The 20,473-nt window shown below is 34.8% G+C and overlaps 1 protein-coding gene across 5 annotated transcripts; it reads right to left on the minus strand.

The window, feature by feature from the left end:
• Positions 1-15,487: 15,487 nt before the first annotated feature.
• LOC131153441 (uncharacterized) lies at positions 15,488-19,154 on the minus strand. 5 transcript variants are annotated; one of them, XM_058105737.1, is made up of 3 exons: positions 18,926-19,154; positions 18,272-18,338; positions 15,488-16,622 (listed from the first exon to the last, which is right to left on the minus strand). In XM_058105737.1, exon 3 carries the CDS (start codon positions 16,595-16,597, stop codon positions 15,686-15,688), a length of 912 nt encoding a protein of 303 aa, XP_057961720.1. In that variant the 5' UTR covers positions 16,598-16,622; positions 18,272-18,338; positions 18,926-19,154; the 3' UTR covers positions 15,488-15,685. The 5 variants fall into 5 exon arrangements, with proteins under 5 accessions (XP_057961720.1, XP_057961722.1, XP_057961719.1 ...); XM_058105739.1 differs by having other exon boundaries at positions 18,272-18,355; positions 18,926-19,093; XM_058105736.1 differs by having other exon boundaries at positions 15,488-16,656; positions 18,926-19,082.
• Positions 19,155-20,473: the final 1,319 nt, after the last annotated feature.

The following is a 20,473-nucleotide window of genomic DNA, read 5'->3' on the forward strand; positions in this document are numbered from 1 at the left end:
GGGTGGTTAGAGAATGTTGATTCTGTCTTGCATATGTTGGGGAAAAAATGTGTCTATCTTCCCCTTTGCTTCTTTTGTTATGAGCAAAGGAAGTTGAGTGTGAGGCTAGTGCTTCCATTGAGCATATTGATGGTAGTGAGTTGACGCCATATGGACCCAAACTAGTGTGTGACTTGAATTCTCCAATATTGTTCATCCTATGGCGCAAAACTTCATCTTTGAGGTTGGGAGCTTATTTAGTTGTAGATATCTAAAACTCCAATTGCATAGGTTTTTTCTTTCTCTTATCCTGGTCCATGTGCCACAATTAAAATGGTGGGGCTACGACAATGAAGTGACATTTGTGGCCTTAGAACAAATTTATTTTCATGCTAAAAAACAATTTTAACAATTTTAATTGGATTTAGCCAAGTTGTTTTGTATATTTTGGTAACCTTTCAGTTTATATATTGCTTCTCTTCTACTTTGAGGTTACTTGTTCATATTTGGCACATGACATGACTTTTTGAACATGTGATTGTCTAAATTTTATATATAAATGCAATGAAAACTTGCAAATGGTAGGATGAGCTTCATTATGACTAATCTAAATGCTAATTTTTTGAAAATTGTACCAACTCGAGAATATGACTAAGAGAAATTCAAAACCTTGACTCGCTCGATTAGATTTTGAAGTTGACCAACCTTGAGCAACCTGGTTATAACTCAGCACATGGAAGTAGATACCTCTAAACTTATTGAGATGAGAAATAATATTCGTCATAGTTCAAAAATTTATGCTAACACACCATTGAACAATCCCTTTTAGGCTGAATTGGTTCCTAATACAATGACACGTCTAAGTCGACCAAGAGATCATCATTTGATGTAAGATCTGGATTGTGTGTTTATGATAAAGCTACTACTTTTGACTCATAAATTATGCTTAAAGGCGTCTCTCTTGTGTGCAATGTGGTTGTTGTTTTGAGAGTCTGGAGTGTCACCAATAACTTGTCAACCCATCTATTTTCCTTAACCCAAATGGTACGTATGGTCTAGATTGCAACCCTGTTTTATCTATTTCCATGTGAAATATACACCTTAAGTGAGCTGTGTTTAAATGCTTAACTCTATGCAAAATTCTCAAACAATCTAAGATGTGTTTCATTATCTTTAATAGTCGTGAAAGGGATGCCATACGAGGATATGATGGATTTTCATGTAAAATTTCATAGAGCTTCTTTTGAAGTAGTTCAATATATAAGAAATTTCTGCAAATGTGTTGATCATTTGAAGGGACTTACAAATGATAGCATTCTCAAGGTTTGATGGAACTCCTCTGACATTGACAACATTAGAGAGCTTAGTAACATATTTGCGTAGAGTAGGCCAGTAATAGAGTGGCCTTAGTGCTTTGCATCCTATTGACCTACTACTTAGGTGATCCCCATGTATCATTTGTGCATATCCCTCAACATATAATCTACCTCTTGGGGCTTATACAATGTACTAGAATGAACAGTCCATTGTTAATCAACCTTTGATGCATGATATACAAGTTGATTTCTTGATGTGATTTTTGAATTCCTCATGATCCTTTGGGAATGTGCCATCCCTCAAATAGGTAAGGAGAGGATCCATCTAGGTTTGCCCTATACTGTGGACCCTAGACCTCAAACCCACTTATTTTGATTAAAAAAATAGTTTTTCAACTAAAGAAAAATAGAGTTGACACCTATTTTTATGTTTTTAAAGGGAAAACTAGAATAAATAAAAAAATCCTAAGTGGTAAATTATAAGTTTCTCAAAAAATCCCAACAAAATAAAGACATGGTTTGTGTCCATTAAGAGCATGATCAAATTAAAAATCAAAACCATATTATTGTAAGTACGTAATTGTCAAATTTCTCACATTATTAGACATCCCAATGTATCAAAAACCATAACAATTTAATTTTCAAGAATACCATTATTCCAAGATTAAAAAAATAGTAATAATATTTTTGCTGTCCACACAAATATGATGTTTTTGTGATCATGAAAGTAGAAAAGAAACCTTGAGACTGACAAATAATGATAATAAGAGAAAGTTTCTTGGACGCATAAGTCTTTCAAACTCTTCCAATGTAACATTATACACCAAGCTTCCTCATATGACAAGAAAGGCTACTATTGATGAAGAAACACTTGTAAGCAACGAGTTCTCCACATACCATTTGGAACCACCAATTATAAGATGTCATATTTACTAAAATGTTATTAGACCCACATTACTAGGATCCACATTAGATCAAATCTTCCACTTATAGGGGCCCAAGTGGTAACAATCAATTCTGCAATTTGTTGATTCCTAATCATACATTAAGGAATTGTTTCATACAAGTTTTTCTCCTATTGTCATAATTTGTTTAGGCTCTATAACCATGATGGCTACTAATTCACAGTTGTACTTGCCAGTCACATGACTAGAGTTTTGGTGGGTCTCAAGACTCTCAACCTACCTTCACTAATATTCATCTATTAAATCACATGGTAGAACAACATATATGATGAGTTGTTGTTGTTTAGCAATATCCTTTTCACTATGTGATGAGTGACTACAATAGTGACCATAAGTGTGTTGTTACAAGAAAGTGACACACCTCTATTCGAGAGAAAGATCAATTAATGTAGGTCTTTGGCCTCTTTTGAATCCCTTTTTTGACTTGTCACTCTAGGGTGCAAAACTATCTCCCTAGCTAGGCCTCTAGAGATAGTTTTGTACCCAAGAGTGACAAATAGAGATGATATGAATAATCCTTGTAGTAGGTCAATTATTTGTTGGCTCCTTCTCGTCTTCAACACAACTAATCCAAATACGTTCCTATAATTTTCCACTTGCTCAAATACTTGATCTCTTTTTTAATGTTTTTACAGTCATTTGGATCATAACCATAATCTCAAAGGAGTCCATAATACTTTTCCATACCAATTCTTGCAACATTTGTCTTCATCTTTCATGAAAATCTAACTTGAACATAATTTTCACTTTACATCAAGATTTTTTACTAGAGTATATTCAAGGGTGTTATTGTTGTTGAACTGTTTTGGCAACTCTTCCTTTTCCCTTAGTCATTTAATAGGAATGAGAAGCATAATGGTCATCCAACTTATCTTTCCTCTTTTCACTTTCTTGTAGTATGATCTTATTTTTTTTTTTTTTTTTTTTATGACTTCTGCTTCTTTAGAGCTTAAACATATTGATCCAAATTAGTAAATTGGCAAAGTCCATGTGTAGACTTTGAGAAAAAGAAGTTGAACTTCGCGTCTTTGATTTATCCTGGAAAATGGCCATCTTTATGCCTTGGTTTAATGTTCTTAAGGTTATTTAGAGCCTCCATGTTGATCTTTTGGCATAGTGCCCATATCTCGTGCATTATATCTATACATTCTGTAGTAACTTGAATTTTATACAGCGGAAGACCTCAAATTGCATTATACCAGAGTACTAAAAACCTTTATTACAACAATATTTTCAATATCAAAATTAACATCCCTAAAAATTCTAAATATTAAAAACATAACTAATTTAATATATATTCTAAATGACTCTTCTATCCCACCCACGCTTCCGCTACGCTATTCTGACTTCGGCTATGCTCCTCAAGGTATCTGAAATGTATGAAAATAATTAGGATGAAACACCTCTTAGTAAGTAAGGAGATTGTCATCAGCCTGTGACTAGAATGAGTTTCAGTGTAAAAATAATTTAATAATTTAATCACAATTTTACTTTGATAAAAATTCCATTTGTGATCTGTCAAACCCATATATACACAAACATCTGTACTTTCTCCCAAATCAATTATTTATGCCTATTAAAGGCTATAATCACATAAATACCCAAATATGTATAAAATACTCTTTTTTGGCCGATGCATGTCATGTTTAACCCTCATGACCAAGTTGTGCGGTCCGAAAACTGGACTTAGTTTGGTTGACCGACCAAGGCTAAATCAAAACATTATGTCTATAAGTGCGATTTGCCTCACATCCTAGTCCGGAAACAGGCGTGTACTCCCCTACTCAGGCCAAATCCACTATCCACCGTCAACACTTTCACAACAGTGTGGCTGCTTTTATAGCTATGGTACCGAGCATGCACCACATTCGACCCATCAAGGTAAAACATATAATTGCAATTTATGCAATAACACACTATAATACTCTCATCATTTTCCCAATCGTAAAATTTGTGATAAATCTTATCACGATTTCCAATCAAACAAGTAACAAATATAACACTATAAAATTCCAAGCATGCTTAATTATGCATTAAAATAAATTAAATTCATGCCCCGCGATTTATATAATAATTATAATTTCATAAATTAACTAAAAAATTCTCATAAATATATACTTAGTAAATTTAAATAAAAATGCGGTTATGATCAACTCCCCATATTTAAATTTAATCCCTGACCTATTTAAAAACCCAGGTATGATCAAATTTCCGCAGTTTAATTGAACTCGGGCATGTATTTAAATAAAACCAAATCCGTATAATTTAATTTAACTCAGGTACATATTTGAATAACATCAATATAATTAATTTAACAAACTTAATTTAAATCAAACATATAAATATAATTAAATTCACATAACTAATTTAAAACATACATGTTTTTAAAATAAAATATGAACATGGAAATAATTAAATTCTCGTACTCAATTTAACTCAGACATATTTTAAAATAAATTATGACATAATCTATCCCACTTACACTATCTCTGGAGTAGTGCCTACGGTGTGTAGAAGACGAAATCTCCCCGGTCAAATTTATGAAGAACAAAATTGAGACCCAATAATGATGTTCTGTAACGACCTGCTTATCTAATCATATAATAAAACATATTTAATAATAAGGTCAACCTGAACCCGTGGGTAACGAGGATACATCTGACATTCACAATGGAAACCGAAGTAGCAGTAAATGAAAATCACATTGTCATAACCACAAAACACATAATACCAGAGTTAACTATAATCCAAACCACTGTGTTAATGTACAATCTCCAAAAAAATACAGAATATAAACATATCTAGGAACTCACAACACCAATGTACTGTTCCTAGATCAAAACCTACCCTCCTAGCAGGGTAGTACCGTACTAACTCAACGGTGGCCTCGATTCGCCTGTCCTTTTGGGTTTCCTGAAAATCATTTAAGTTCGGGGGTGAGACACTTCTCAGTAAGGGAAAATAAGCTAAATACAGTCGTGTGACAACATGAATATTTGATGCAATTATACATATATAGTACATTTCATATACCCGAAAACATTCATCATAACATACTGAATAATCTTATACTTTTGTATTTTCTAATAAATCATACAGTTCATAAAATGTCTGATATAACTGATAATACTAAAAATTCATCCGGGATGTATAGGTAGATGATGTCATGTATTACCCCCAATGACGAGTTGTGCAGCCCGAAGGTGGGACCCGATAATGGCTGGTCAATCACTGTGGAGTAAAAAATGTCTGTAAGTACGATGGGCCCGCCACACCTTGGTCTAAACTACTAGGTGGACGTCTACAACTCTATACTGAAAATCACATCGACTATCCATCTCCCGCCTCTTGTGGGGCGGTTAGCACAAATCTGAACATAGATATTTGATCTATATAACTACGGTATCGTGCTCCTATAACTGAACTGAACTATCATCCGGGTTCTGATAATAAATAATACATGATAATATACAGTTTAATGTAAATAGATTGATAGCTTTTTTGTAATAATGTAAATACATATGACCTTCCGCCGTTTACTTTCATATCTATGGCCTAGCACCAAAATCATACATATACACGACCTCGTGCCGGCTATCAATCATGGCCTTATGTCGAATATTCCATACATATCATTCTGATTAAGTAATCCATTTATCATGTATTTTAACATCATAATGTACTGCATTATTTCATAATCTCTAAAAAACATGCTTTATTCATAAAATTGTCATATCATAATACTTTTCATGTCAAATAATATTCATGCCACACAAAACTGAGTAAATTCGTACATTTCATTCTAAAATCACATTTTCTATATAATAGCAGTATTTTTCCAAACATGCATTTTCTCAATAATATTCAAATGAAATCCATGCTTTCCTGAAAATTAATTGCTGATAAATAATAATAGTTTGCATGGAAAATAACTGTTTTAGTTTATTCCCTTACTTGACACTGAAAAGAAACCCCTAAAACGCGCTCGTCCTACACCCGCTGGATTCTTCATTCAACACCCTGAAAACAACAACTCTCATAACTAAATTTCAGTATTTTTTCGTGAATAACATTTCCTATAACTATGATAAGACCAAATTTGGCATAAAAAAGTCTTACCTTAAATCAGGGATGAATTTCAACTCTATTCCACCGACGATCCGCTCTAGCAGACTTGGAGAGAACTTCCCCTAGAGCATCGTGGTGGCCTTAAATTGTTGATCCGGTGAACGATGGAGCCGAAATTGAAGAAAAAGGAGAGAGAAATCGTAGAAAGGAGAGAGAGAGAGAGAGAGAGAGAGAGAGAGAGAGAGAGAGAGAGAGAGAGAGAGAGAGAGAGAGAGATTTCTGCATAAAATTTGAGTTTTAGGCTATTTATATTATGGGATTCGTCAACGACACGTCGCCTCGTCGACGAGGTCAAGAGGAAATTCGTCGACGAACTCTCTCCTTCGTCGATGAAATTCAGAGTTGCCCAAAACCCCCCCTCTCGATGTCTTCTCGTCGACGAAGCGCACCTTCGTCGATGAGCCCAATATACAATGTCGTCGTCGAATGCTTCGTGTTCATCGACAAAGCCTGCTATCGCCTTTTTTTTTTTTTTTTAATTCCATTTTCCTCTCTCTTAATTATTATTTAAATACCATTATTTTTTTGGTCATTATATGTTCGTTCTTCAATTTCACAAAGATATGGAAGAGAAATTGAGAGAGAGAGAGAGAGAGAGAGAGAGAGATCAGGGAAGGAGAGACAGAGTAAGGACGAGAGCGGGGGTGATGTCTCTTGAAGGCTAATGATCCTTCAGGAGCTTATATATATATATATATAAAATATTATATTAATATGTGATTCTATTTTATTATATCATTTAATTAATAATTAATAATTAAATTATTATTATTATTATTATTATTATTATTATTATTATTATTATTATTATTATTATTATTATTATACCATTACTACACTAATCTTGTATAAATATTTTTGGAATCGTTACATTCTCCCCTCCTTATAAAAAATTTCATCCTCGAAATTTTGCTAAATAACCAGAAGCGAAGAATTTTTCTAAAGAGACTACTATTTAGCAAAGAAATAAGAGTACTTGTACATCGAGATGGTTTAAAGCAGAATAGGAGATCAGAAGGTAACACACTATAACCCTAAATAAAATCTAACGTAACGATAGGTTTAAAACTATCCTAACCTACCCATTCCTACCCTTCTCACAATTCAAATATATACTCTAGAAAAAATCATTCCTAAAGTATACAGAATCTATATCTTGGAGCTATGATACCAACTGTAGTAACCCGAATTTTATACAATGGAAGACCTCAAATTGCATTATACCAGAGTACTAAAAACCTTTATTACAATAATATCTCCAATATCTAAATTAACATCCCTAAAAATTCTAAACATTAAAAACATAACTAATTTAATATCTATTCTAAATGACTTTTCTATCCCACCCATGCTTCCTCTACGCTATTCTGACTTCGGCTATGCTCCTCAAGGTATCTGAAATGTATAAAAATAATTGGGGTGAGACACCTCTCAGTAAGTAAGGACTAGATTATCATCAGTATGGGGTTAGAATGATGTTGATTTAGGTGTAATCTCAAGAGGGGGGTGAATTGGGTATTTTAAAAATTCTTTGACCCTATTTACCACTTACTCCCTATTTGTATATTTAACAAATCAATGGTAGGGACTTATGACTGAATTAAAGTTATTTTATCAATGAGTTCCGTTTACCCAATTAATTATGTGTAAAGTAATTCAACATCCACATACAATGCAATTAATATAATGTAGTGCGAAAAATAAAGAGTTAAGGGAAGAGAGAATGCAACCACAATTTTACAAGATTTAGCCAACCCGGCCTACGTCCTCGCCTTGAGCAACCCACTCAAAGATTTCACTAAAATCCCTGCTCCTTAAATTGGGACGGAGCTTCCCTTACAATCCGCTGCTTATAAGAGGTACAACTCCCTCCTATTCCGCTGCTTATAAGAGGTAGAGCTTCCTCCTAATCCGCTGCTTACAAGAGGCACAACTTCCTCCTCACACCTGGTTCACAACCCGAACTGTGTTTACAATTTAGGCTCAAATTTGCAAACACTCAATGTTGCTTCTAACAAAAACTAGTGAGTACAATTCAAAGTCCTAGTACATTAACATATGATGTAACTTGAAGCTCAGAATGTATGGAAATGATACAATCGTTTATGTATGATATGCTTCAACACACAAATCCCTCTTTAACCAAAACTCCCAAGTAATGATATATTTAAAACACTTTGGAGAATTTTAGGGTTTTTAGTTCACTTTGCAAAAATGCACAAATATATTTGATGTGAACTTATTAATAAAAACTTTATCTTGAATATTAAATCAATCAAAATCACAAAGCTTTCTTTCAAATATTCAATCACAACATGACCTTTGCAATATTCAAATATATATATATATATATATATATATATATATATATATATATATATGTATGTATGTATTCCAAAGGTCAAAAATCAATGTGATCTATTTCAGAAAATAGCCTTCAACAATATATGTATTTAAGAACTCCAAGGATATCTAATAAAGTGAATTTGTACTATTAAAAATATAGAGTCTTTGAATGGAAAAACTCACTAGAACCTAAAATATTTAATCAATAGCTAAAACTCTTTTCAAGTGGTAATCTTATCAAAGTGATTTAATATATATATATGCACACTCAATATCAACCTCTTAATACTTAATCAAAAATAGGTTTTGCAATGATAAGCTCTATGATATACATATATATATATATATACACTTTTGAATCAAAAACCAATCAACCAATAGCAAAAAAAAACTTTCTCAAGTAATAATCTTTTCAAAAGCAATTTTTACATGTATGTGCACACTCAATATCAAACTTTTCTAACGATATTCAATAACAAGTGATGGGATGAGAAACTCGTGAAAATATTAACTTGAATGATTAAACCTTAATACTAGAATGAAAACAAGATGAGTAAACGAGTTCCCTTCAAGATTCTGAGTTGATTTGCCCAAGCTCGATGTGTAGAAGTTGAAGTGTAGGCAATCGTATAGCATTAAGAGCAAATTTCTCAATATTCTTTCTATAATATGTATTCTTCTCTTTACGTTGATCTTCTCGTTTGTCTTAGCTTCATTCTAGGGTTTAGATATTCAATATTTATAGTGTCTTACCCTTAGAATTGATCTCAACCGTTGGATCAAAGAAAAAGCTTGCGAGTTAAAAATCTAAATATTAAACTTTCCCGCGACTTCAGGCTACTAAAGTTGAAGTTCAGGCTCCTAAAGTGACATCAGGTAATCGAAGTTCTAGTTCAGGCAACCAAAGTACCTCGGCTAGATTCTTTTTCTTCCATTAATTCTTCAGGCTACCGAACTTAATCTTCAGGTTACCGAAGAAATTATCCAGGCGATTGAAGTTGAGTTCAGGCTACCGAAGTGCCCTTTTTCTCAAATTTTATTTTCTAATTAAAAAATTTGCTTTGCTCTCTTTCTTGAATCTTTTATAAAACATATTTTCCATAATTTTAAAAGTATTTCTAAGTCCATGAAAGTCTTCTAATGATATACATGAAATGCATGAATCCTAAAGTCATTCTAAGTTATGTTGAGTCTTAAATTAAATCATACGAAAATGTAAATACATGAACTCTAAGTACCCATTCCCAAGATGTTCTTGAACTTTGCCACTTGCATCTTGATTCTTGTACTCTTTGAGTTCCATGGATCTTATCAAGATATATATATATATGCTTTGCTTTATGACTTTCATGACTCGTTATCTTTCCGTGCATGCTTAATATAGGTCATGTTCACAAACTCAATGCACATATCAAATACCAAGTGATTTGTTGTTATCAAAACCAGATTAGACTCGTAGAGTCAACAAATGAGTTTCAGTGTAAAAATAATTTAATAATTTAATCACCATTTTACTTTAATAAAAATTTCATTTATGATCTATCAAACCCATAATACACAAACATCCGTACTTTCTCCCAAATCAATCATTTATGCCTATTAAAGGTCATAATCACATAAATACCCAAATATGTATAAAAGACTTCTTTTTGGCCGATACATGTCATGTTTAACCCCCATGACCGGATTGTGCGATCAGAAAACTGGAGTTAGTTTGGTTGACCGAGCAAGGCTAAATCAAAGCATTATGTTTGTAAGTGCAATTTGCTTCACATCCTGATCCAGAAACATGTGTGTACTCCCCTACTCAGGCCAAATCCATTATCCACCGCCAGTACTTTCACAACAGTATGACTGCACTAATACTCATCTGTAACTACGGTGCCGAGTATCCATCACATCTGGCCCATCAGGATTCTTAAAACATATAATTACAATTTATGCAATAACACAGTATAATACTCTCATCATTTTTCCAATCGTAAAATTTTTGATAAATCTCATCACTATTTCCAATCAAACACATAACAAATATAACACCATAAAATTCCAAACATGCTTAATTATGCGTTAAAATAAATTGAACTCATGCTACATGATTTACGTAACGACCTGAAATTTTCATCCATTTTTTTTCCTTCTATATTAATATATAATTTTTGGTACCTGCATGAGCATAGCTGACATCATCACGACCCGAAGTGGGACCGTGGTATCCTATGCATTTCATATAACACTTAAGCAGTAGAAGTACATACATATCCAACATATTCCAAAATACAATACCAGAGTACTATATACCTAGCAATACCCATACACATATTTACATAACACTTATCAAAAGTCCCAAAAACACTGTGGTCTCCACAGACTAGCCCAAAACTCACCCCAAAAACTATGCCGACTCTACACCACCTCTACCTCTGAGCCGGCCCTGCTCACCTCTCTAGATTACCTGAAATGTTTAATAATGTTGGGACGAGACACCTCTCAGTAAGGAGAAACATGTTATTACTAGTGTGTGGCATATGTGTTAGTTGGTAGCATATCTTTTAATCAATACTGTATACAATATACCTTGAGAAAAATATCTGTATAATAACACATGCTTATGTCATATAAAATATGAAAATTTCTGAGTTATCTATTCAAAAGTACTTCTATCTATAATACATAATATTTACTTTCTGTGTGTACTATACATAGCCATATATCTGTAAACTTCCCCTTGGATGGCTATATGGCATGACTTATCCCCTCATAACTGGGTTGTGCAACCCGTAGGTGGGGCTAAACACTGGTTGGCCCTCTAGTGCTAGCCTAACTGTATGTATATCTAGATGCCTATAGCACGAAAGACCCTCTCCACCTGGTCCAGACGTTAGGGAGCTCACAACTCTACCTGAGGGCACAATCGGCTGTACCATACTCTGTTTGAGACGTATGGTTGCACTGTCTTTACTGTATCGCAACTGTACCGTACTTTGTAAACTGCTGTATTCCATCGGGGTCTGATATTGTATAATAATATTTCTATATAAATCTAGTTGTTTTACCATGATTCTTTATTTTTGTAATGACCATGATTCTGTATCAACTGTATAGCCATGACGCTGTAATATCTATATATATGTATATTCTGTAGCTGTAATTTTGTATTCTGTATGTCATGACTCTATACTCTATATAAGTTGTATTTTTGTACATCACAGTTCTATGTTTTGCATATCATGGTTCTATAAAATTCTGTATAATCATGGTTCTATATATTTTTGTATAATTATGGTAATAAAAACACTGTATAATCCACTTTGTAGAATACTGTACAATCTTGTTCTAAAATATACTATGCAATCATAATTCTGTAAAATACTGTATATCATATAAACTGTAGTTCTGTATAATTCTGTATAGTAGCTATGTATATAAAACTGTATAAGTTATGTTTCATAACTCTGTAGGCTATCTAATCATGCTTCTATAAAACTGTATAAAATATTCTATAATATTCTAGTATTTCTCATGCAACACAATTCAATAAAACTCTATAAATATGTTCTGTAAAACTATATAATTTTCATGCTCTGATCAAATACTATTTTATACTGGTAAAATGTCTAATAACATTGGCATAACATGTATTCCCCTTACCTAACTATCTGGGCTCTAAATACTATTTAACATTCTTACGAATGTGACATTCATAATTTTCAATACCTTGAAATAACACTCATATAATCCTCAGTCACACGACTGAATTTACTATAATAATTATTACATTCATATTTTCCCCAACTCCACATATCCAACATTTCTAAACTATAATTTACTTGAGCTCCTAGAAAGATACCTGCTTGGGACCTCAACCCATATCTGTAGGGTCCCAAAAATATCTTAATCTTGAAAACGTAATACTCTAGTTTTATTTCAAAAAAACACCAATATATTCCTATACAACACAGAATCTAAACTCAGATAAGCCTGGTAATACTAAAAATACCCAAATAATCAACTTACCCTGATTTTGGGATGGTACCCAAACTAGCATAACCAACAATCTACTCCAGTAGACTTGAAGAGAATCTTCTCAGGAATAGCGTAGCAGCTTCCGATTGTTAATTCGACGAAGAACGAAACCTAAATCGTAGAGAGAATGAGAGGGGAATGAATTTTAGAGAGAGAGAGAGAGAGAGAGAGAGAGAGAGAGAGAGAGAGAGAGAGAGAGAGAGAGAGAGAGAGGGAGCCCGCATGCAATCTCTTGTAGAAAATGTGATTTTTGGCCTTATATAGATTGCTTATCCACGTGGCCTCATCGACGAGCCACGTCTTCTCGTCGACGAGTTTAAGAAGGGGGTTCATTGACAAGCACCTAACCCTCATCGACAAGCTTCAGGCCCTGAAATCAGCTTTCTCGGTAAGTTTTCATCGATGAGACATAAGTCCACATCGACAAGCCCAAGAAGGCCTCTCGTTGACGAGACCCTACTGAGTCCCTCTTGAAATCTTCTTTTTCTCTCTTTTCTTTTATTATTTAATTACTATAATTATTCGGGTCTCTACAATTTATATAATAATTATAATTTCATAAATTACCTGATCAATTCTCATAAATATATACTTAGTAAATTTAAATAAAAACGTGGGCATGATCAACTCTCCATATTTAAATTTAATCCTCAACCTATTTTAAAACTCAGGTATGATCAAATTCCTGTAGTTTAATTGAACTCAAGCATGTTTTTAAATAAAATCAAATTCGTATAATTTAATTTAACCAAGTATATATTTGAATAAAATCAATATAATTAATTTAACAATCTTAATTTAAATCAAACATATAAATATAATTAAATTCACGTAATTAGTTTAAAACATACATTTTTAAAATAAAATATGAACATGGAAATAATTAAAATCTCATATTCAATTTAAATCAAGCATATTTTAAAATAAATTTTGACATAATCTAACTCACTTACACTAATCCTAGAGTGGTGCCCACGGCGTGTAGAAGACGAAATCTCCCCGGTTAAGACTTTGAGGATTGGAATTGGGACCCGGGAATGATGTTTGTTCTTCAATTTCGCAGAGATATGGAAGAAAAATTGAGAGAGAGAGAGAGAGAGAGAGAGAGAGAGAGAGAGAGAGAGAGAGAGAGAGAGAGAGAGATTAGGGAAGGAGAGAGTGTGAGGACGTGAGGGGGGATGTCTATATATATATATATATATATATAATATTATTATATTATATTATATTAATATATCAATATATTATATTATATCATTTAAATAATAAAAAATAAATAATAATTAATTTATTTATTTATTATTACTAATTTTTTAAGAATTACTACACTAATCTTATATAAATATTTTTGGAGTCATTATACATTCCTAGTGCCCATATCTCATGCATTAAATCTATACATGATCTCTTCACTTCTTTTTGTCACGGATAAAGTGCATTATAAAGAACTCGTATACTTTGTCAAAATCACTGAAATAAGTTTGAAGGAAGGCTTATGCACCATGTGAGGGCGAAGTCATCAGCACTAGTAAGAAAGATTGGCGCATAATATCATTTGTTTTGCTTAAAGCATCATGATCGTTCGAAAATTCTTCATGTGATTAGTTGGGTCTTAGTCGTCATCGTAGTTAATTAGAGGCAACTTAAGATTTTAAGTAATAAATAGTTCATCCACAATGTTCTAGTGGAATCGTAGGTAACATCTTTGACATCCTTTCTTTTCCTCCATTTTCCTTTAGATCTTTTTAATGTGCAGTCCTAACATCGTGCTTAACTCCTACTATGATTTTTTTTTTCTTTCTTTTCCTCCATTTTCCTTTAGATCTTTTTAATGTGCAGTCCTAACATCGTGCTTAACTCAAGTCTTCATTACTTAGGGCATGTCCCTGCCTGCAATGAACTCCCTCGTCATTCTAAGAATGATGGGTATGATGTCAAAGTGCACATCGTCCTCTTAGTTTTGTTGTCTACAATGTTGTAGAGTACCAGCCGCATATAACTGGTATTTTACTCGAGTAGTAGACCGAGTGATTCATTTCATTCTCTGCTCTCTCAACTGAGCAATATCTTTTAGGTTATGACTAATTCATTGCCCACATTTCCCTTCGTCAGTTATAGATCTTAGTCTTCATCCTCCCCACTAACCATGAACCATTTAATTGTTAACCTCCATCACCAAATACATTATCCCCTCGTCCATTAGTAGCTATTAGTTTGATGCAAGCAATGCAAGCAAACAATGTGTATATATATATATTCCTAACCATTTGAGTAGCAATATAAAGCATATTTCACTTCAGGTAATGTATAATGTTCTTATCTATTTCATAAAAACTATTTTTCTACTATTTTCACTTTAAATTTTCCCCAAAAAATGTGATATTTCAACCTCACTTTCAATCCTTAAAATGGAATAACCCCAACCCCAAAAACTTTTTTAAAAAATCAATCACGCACCAATTGGCCTTGGTGCAACATTGTACTGTTGAATGCTGGAATTGGCTTGTGAAGATATACCAGTCCTCAACTCATCCAAGCTCTGTTGAATGCAGCAATTGGCTTGTGAGGATTTCCTTAAGCCTTGCCCATCCGATTTCAATCTCCTTCCCAGCATTATTTCTCTTATTTCCCGGCGCCTCTGGAGCACATGTTTTAAAGCAATGAAAAGCTAAACAAATAAATGAAGGGTTGAACGCTCCCTGGAGCATTCTGGAAACCAAAGGCTCACATACAAGTCTGCCGGTTGCTGCATACAATCAACCTAGTAAAGTACACTCCTAGAAACCCACCAGATTTCAGTGCAAATCATACCCAAGTCCACACCACAATTCGGAAAAGGAAATAACAGAGTAAAAGCTTAAAAAAAAAAAAAAATGAATATAGTTAGTGGATCAGTACACCGAGATTGGAATTTTTATGTGCATTTCAACTGTGGTGGGCTTTGGTCCTTCCATTCATCACCTTGTCTGCATCCTCTGAAGGCTTTCCATTTGTTTCTGCCGAATTGTGGTGCTGGATATTTCTCTCCTTGTCAGATTGATGATCATGATGATGCCCATGCTTGTGATGCTGGCTGTGATGCCAACAATGTTTCCGCCTCGGTCGCTTATCTACTCTTTCATGATCATCTTCTGATGACTGTTCTAAAGAACGGCTCCTCCGTCTAATTCTCTGGCCATGAGAATCAGACGATTCCGAGTCACTGCTCTGAGATCGCCGATGTCGTTTATGGTGCTTTGTCTTGTTTCTCTTTCTTGTTGCACCATCTTCATCGCTTGATGAATCAGAACTAGACTCTGATCGCTGATGGTGCTTGCGATACTTGGCATGATTTTTTCTTCTTACCACACCATCCTCATCACTCGAGAAATATGCATCACTAGAATCTGATCTTGAATTGTGACGCCTGTGCTTCTTGTGAACCCGCTTCTTCCTTCCCCTCTCTCCTTCAGACTCACTCTCAAGTTCATCACTGCTATCGTCACTTGCGCTTGAGGATCGTTTCTTAGGCCTTTGCCTAGATTTTCTCTCCTTCCTTTTTTCATTGTCTCCTGAATCAGAGTGATGGTATTTCCTGTGCTGTTTCCTGTGAACCCTTTTAGCTATCTTCTTTCTCCCTTCACTGTTGTCACTATGACTCTCACTGTCAGACTCTGAGACAGATCTTCTCTTGTGCTTTGTAGCCTTCAGCTTCCTTTCTTTGGCTTCTGCTTCTGCTTCAGCTTTTGCCTTGGCAGCAGCTTCTAGCTTCTGCTCCCATTTCAAGGGGGCTTCCTTCTTCTCAAGAGCCCTCTTTTTCTTCTCCTCAACCAACTGGATGAACCTCTTGCAATCCATTTTGATATAAAAACCAGTTCAATCCCTGCATTTTGGTATGAAGATGACCAGAAGTACATCTCACAAAAGAGAAAAAACAATGTTAGTTCTTCAATTGCCACATCTCAACACAAGCAACTAGCATGAACATTGTAACAAAGAAAGCTGCAAGAATCATGTTCAGTGACTCATCTATATTACGTCATTAAATTGACCTGATTGTCTTTGAAAAGAAAAAATACAGAGTATGCAAAATAATACCCCACCAAACAAGCAATTTGCATGTACATAAAGAAGGCAGCAAGCATTATGTTCAGTGATGCATCTATGCTACTTCAATATTGACAGTTCTTAACATTCCAAACAGAAATAGCAACCTCACTCTGAACAAATCCATAAATTGACCTGTGCTATGGCTTTAAAAAAGAGAAATCACACCGATTATGAAAAATAATTAGAATGCTAATTTATGGCATCCGATCCCCCGACAACACCCCCCCCCCCCAAAAAAAAAAAACAAAAAAACAATTTCAAGTGCATGCTAAAATCGAGAAGAAAGCCAAATCAGTTAATAATCAGGTATTCAGGGACCTTGCAGTGCTCTTAGTGGAAAAGACATTGACAGGGTAGTGAAGGCAGTAACAAAGAGAGACTCCTAGTTATTTATTTTCAACGTTAAAAATGAAGTGATGACAATAAATTTACAATATCAGCATATGATTATTTTCAAATTTAATATGGAAGTAATGGAAAGATAAATTTAAGAAATATATGAATAATTAATTATTTATGGTTCTGAAACGGTGGTAATTTCATTGAACAAAATGCAAACAAGGAGCAAACCCCAGATCAGTAGATAAAGGTTAAAATATGAATGCAAAATAACATATAAGTAAAATAATCTAATTATCTTTGGCATAATATAATTAAAGAATGTAAATCACATAATTCATTTGGCAATAGGAATTAGAGTCAGCATCTTCACGATCCGGATCTTAGAGACAAACTAGCTTTGTGTGTACACCTTAACACAAACTAAATCAAACTAGTCCCTCGACTACAACTTACCAACAGGATCAACTTAGTCAATAAATCAGGTTGAGGTTTTTTATATGCATCAAAGAGACCCATAGTATAATAGTACGCAATCTTTTCCTTTTCCTTGTGAAAAGAAGGCTATTATGTTAACCTATCAGCAGTAGAAATTGAATTTTATTGAAAAGACCAAGTTTTTTCTCTCTCTCAACTCTTTTGCTGAAAAAGTATATTGCACTTCAGTCATATGAACAACTTGTTTTATGTTTTGTAAAAAGTGCAAGAACATGCTTGACTAAACAATCAAAAAAAGATTATGAATTCAAAGCTAAGAGAAGTATTTAATGCCATCAAGCAAGCCCAAGTTCACACATGCAGCAACACAAGTTGCAAGTGCCAACACCATGTCCAAATGACTGCATAAATGTGTTAACAAGTATGTGCACACATACTTGGCGCTTCATTTTCAGTAACCATTAGTTGATAACTAATCAATGCCACACGAAACACTTGTGGATAATAGTTCCACTCCATATTTAAAATAATATAAACGAGGACTAAAGAAGAGAATAATAACTTCCATCAATAATTCAACTGTATCCTTTTTATGGGACATCCAATTAAAACATTGAGACAATGAAGTTGATTCGGTTTTCTTACCTTATGCAAAGAAGTGAAAGCCAAAAGGAAAGGCCCGCCCCTCAAATCCAAAATTTCAAGCCGTTCTCTGCAGACACATAGAAACTAAGACAATGTTTCTTTCTAAGACATTGTAATAGGATTCAATACAGAAAAAAGGGAAACAATGTAATTACAGTTTGCTAACGCATTCTTTCTTTTAAGAGCTAAAATCAATAGTTACCACCTTCAACTGCATGAAGAGAACTTTGGCAATTCTAAACAAATCGTGACTTAATTACCCGTTCACAGTAAGGCAGAAAAACAAAAATTTTCGTGCATATCAGCGCATAAACCCTAGATAGATCGTGTCTCGGAAACCATGCAAATGCGCCATCGATAAGAAAAAAAATGCGATTTCTACCTTAAAAACCTAACGAAACAAGCAAATCGCAAACTGAAGAAAGAAACAAAACATAACAAATAAAGTATCTCAAAAGAAAATCCTAGAAAAGTCGTGTTGGATCGAATACACCCAACAAGACGAAACGCTCGGTACCAAAGATCAAAAACCTAAAAAAAAAAAATCACACTACGTGATCTTTCGCGAGTACAAACAAAAAGCATAAGCCTAAATAGTGGATGAAAAATAAGATTAAATAAAAAAAATGCACTTCAATAATAGCTATACCATACCAGACTCAAGCTGCTCAACAGGGAGGGCCTTTCAGCAGAGAGAGAGAGAGAGAGAGAGAGAGAGAGAGATCCCTTCAGGCTCCCGGGAAGCTAGGGTTTTGGGGCATACGAAAGCTCCTTTCCCTTTCCAGAAGCTTCAACACGATGTTGGCACCGTCCGCCGCCCATGTTTTAACGCCGCGTTTTTGGACGGGACCTCCCCGACCAACTCGTCGCCTCAGCGCGTGACCAGCACGAATACTTGTATTTTCAAATTTTTATCTTGACCTCTCATCTTGCCCGATCACTATTTTTTTTTTTTTTTTTTTTTTGCCCTTTTTATTGCTAGACAATCTTCCTCAAATCTCTAAATATCATGAAGGAAATTTTTTAGTATCTTTTTTCAAATGTCAATGTTGCTGCCAAAAATGTCGATCTGACCTCCAGCGAGCTTTTCAATCCTGATCACCTGAAAATGATGAAAACAAACGCGGCTTAAAGGACCCGGGGTGTACTCCGGAGGATCTCTCTGATGCCTAAGTACGGGAGTGTTTTAAGAGAGGTTGTAAGTAACAGTGAAATTGAGTTAGAATGAGATACCTTAACCTCTCCGTAATACCCCTTTTATACTAACCAGGTTTGACCCTAGTAGATTTGTCATTTATAACACTTGGTGTGGATCACTCTGACCATTATAGCGCGGACGTGGATCACTCCGATCAATATATGGCCGGCGTCAATGACTATGGTCGAGCGATTGATGATTTCCCCCATTAATGTTGGGCACATGTCTTCTCTTTAAGGTAGGTGATATATTTGGGGTATATCAGTTGCCCCTCCTTAGTTTCGAAGTTTTGAGTCATGTGTCCCAAAGTTTGAACGTTGTTCCTTGGGCTTTTGTGGAGCCTAGTAGTGTGTTGATCTGGTTGATAAACCGAAGCGTGATTTCTTAACAGAAGATTTCTTGCTTAGTCCATGAGCAGCTTAGGCCTTAGGGATGAGTCTCCTGGGGGTCCGGGAGCAATGCCCGTGGGAAATTTTTTTAACACCCTCTTCAGCTACATCTTTATTTATGACTTGCCGATTCGAATTTGGAGTGTGCTCGGCTTACCCGAGCCAATCTTGTAGCACTCTTGGCTTTGTTGAGCCAAACTCAAGGGAGAGTCGACTAGTCCGAGCCGAGGTAGAGGCATACACGGCTTTGCCGAACCGATTTGCTGAGCCGTATTTGGGTGTGGCTTGCTGAGTAGAATGTACTAACATGCCAGCTCATTCGAGCCAATGCATCAGTATGCGAGTCGTGCCGAGTCGAGTTTTTTGCCCACCGGAGCTGATGATGCCTAGCAGGTCTTCGTCGAACATTTTGTGCCAAGCAGGTCTCCATAAGGCATTTCTGCCGAGCAGCTCATCGTGGGGCATTCGTGCCGAGCTGTTCTTCATGGGGCATTCTTGTTGAGCTGCTGAGGTGCTCTTTATAAGCATTCTTACCAAGTTGCCGAGCTGCTCTTCATGGCGATTCTTGCCAAGCTGTCGAGCTACAGAGCTACTCTTTGTGAGCATTCTTACCAA

The sequence above is a fragment of the Malania oleifera genome, chromosome 4 (assembly GCF_029873635.1).
Source record: "Malania oleifera isolate guangnan ecotype guangnan chromosome 4, ASM2987363v1, whole genome shotgun sequence".
NCBI classification, from domain to species: domain Eukaryota; kingdom Viridiplantae; phylum Streptophyta; class Magnoliopsida; order Santalales; family Ximeniaceae; genus Malania; species Malania oleifera.

Bases quoted from the DNA above. Each gene is read 5' to 3' on its own strand.
- LOC131153441 (XM_058105740.1), bottom strand. From the start codon at position 16,597: ATGGATTGCAAGAGGTTCATCCAGTTGGTTGAGGAGAAGAAAAAGAGG.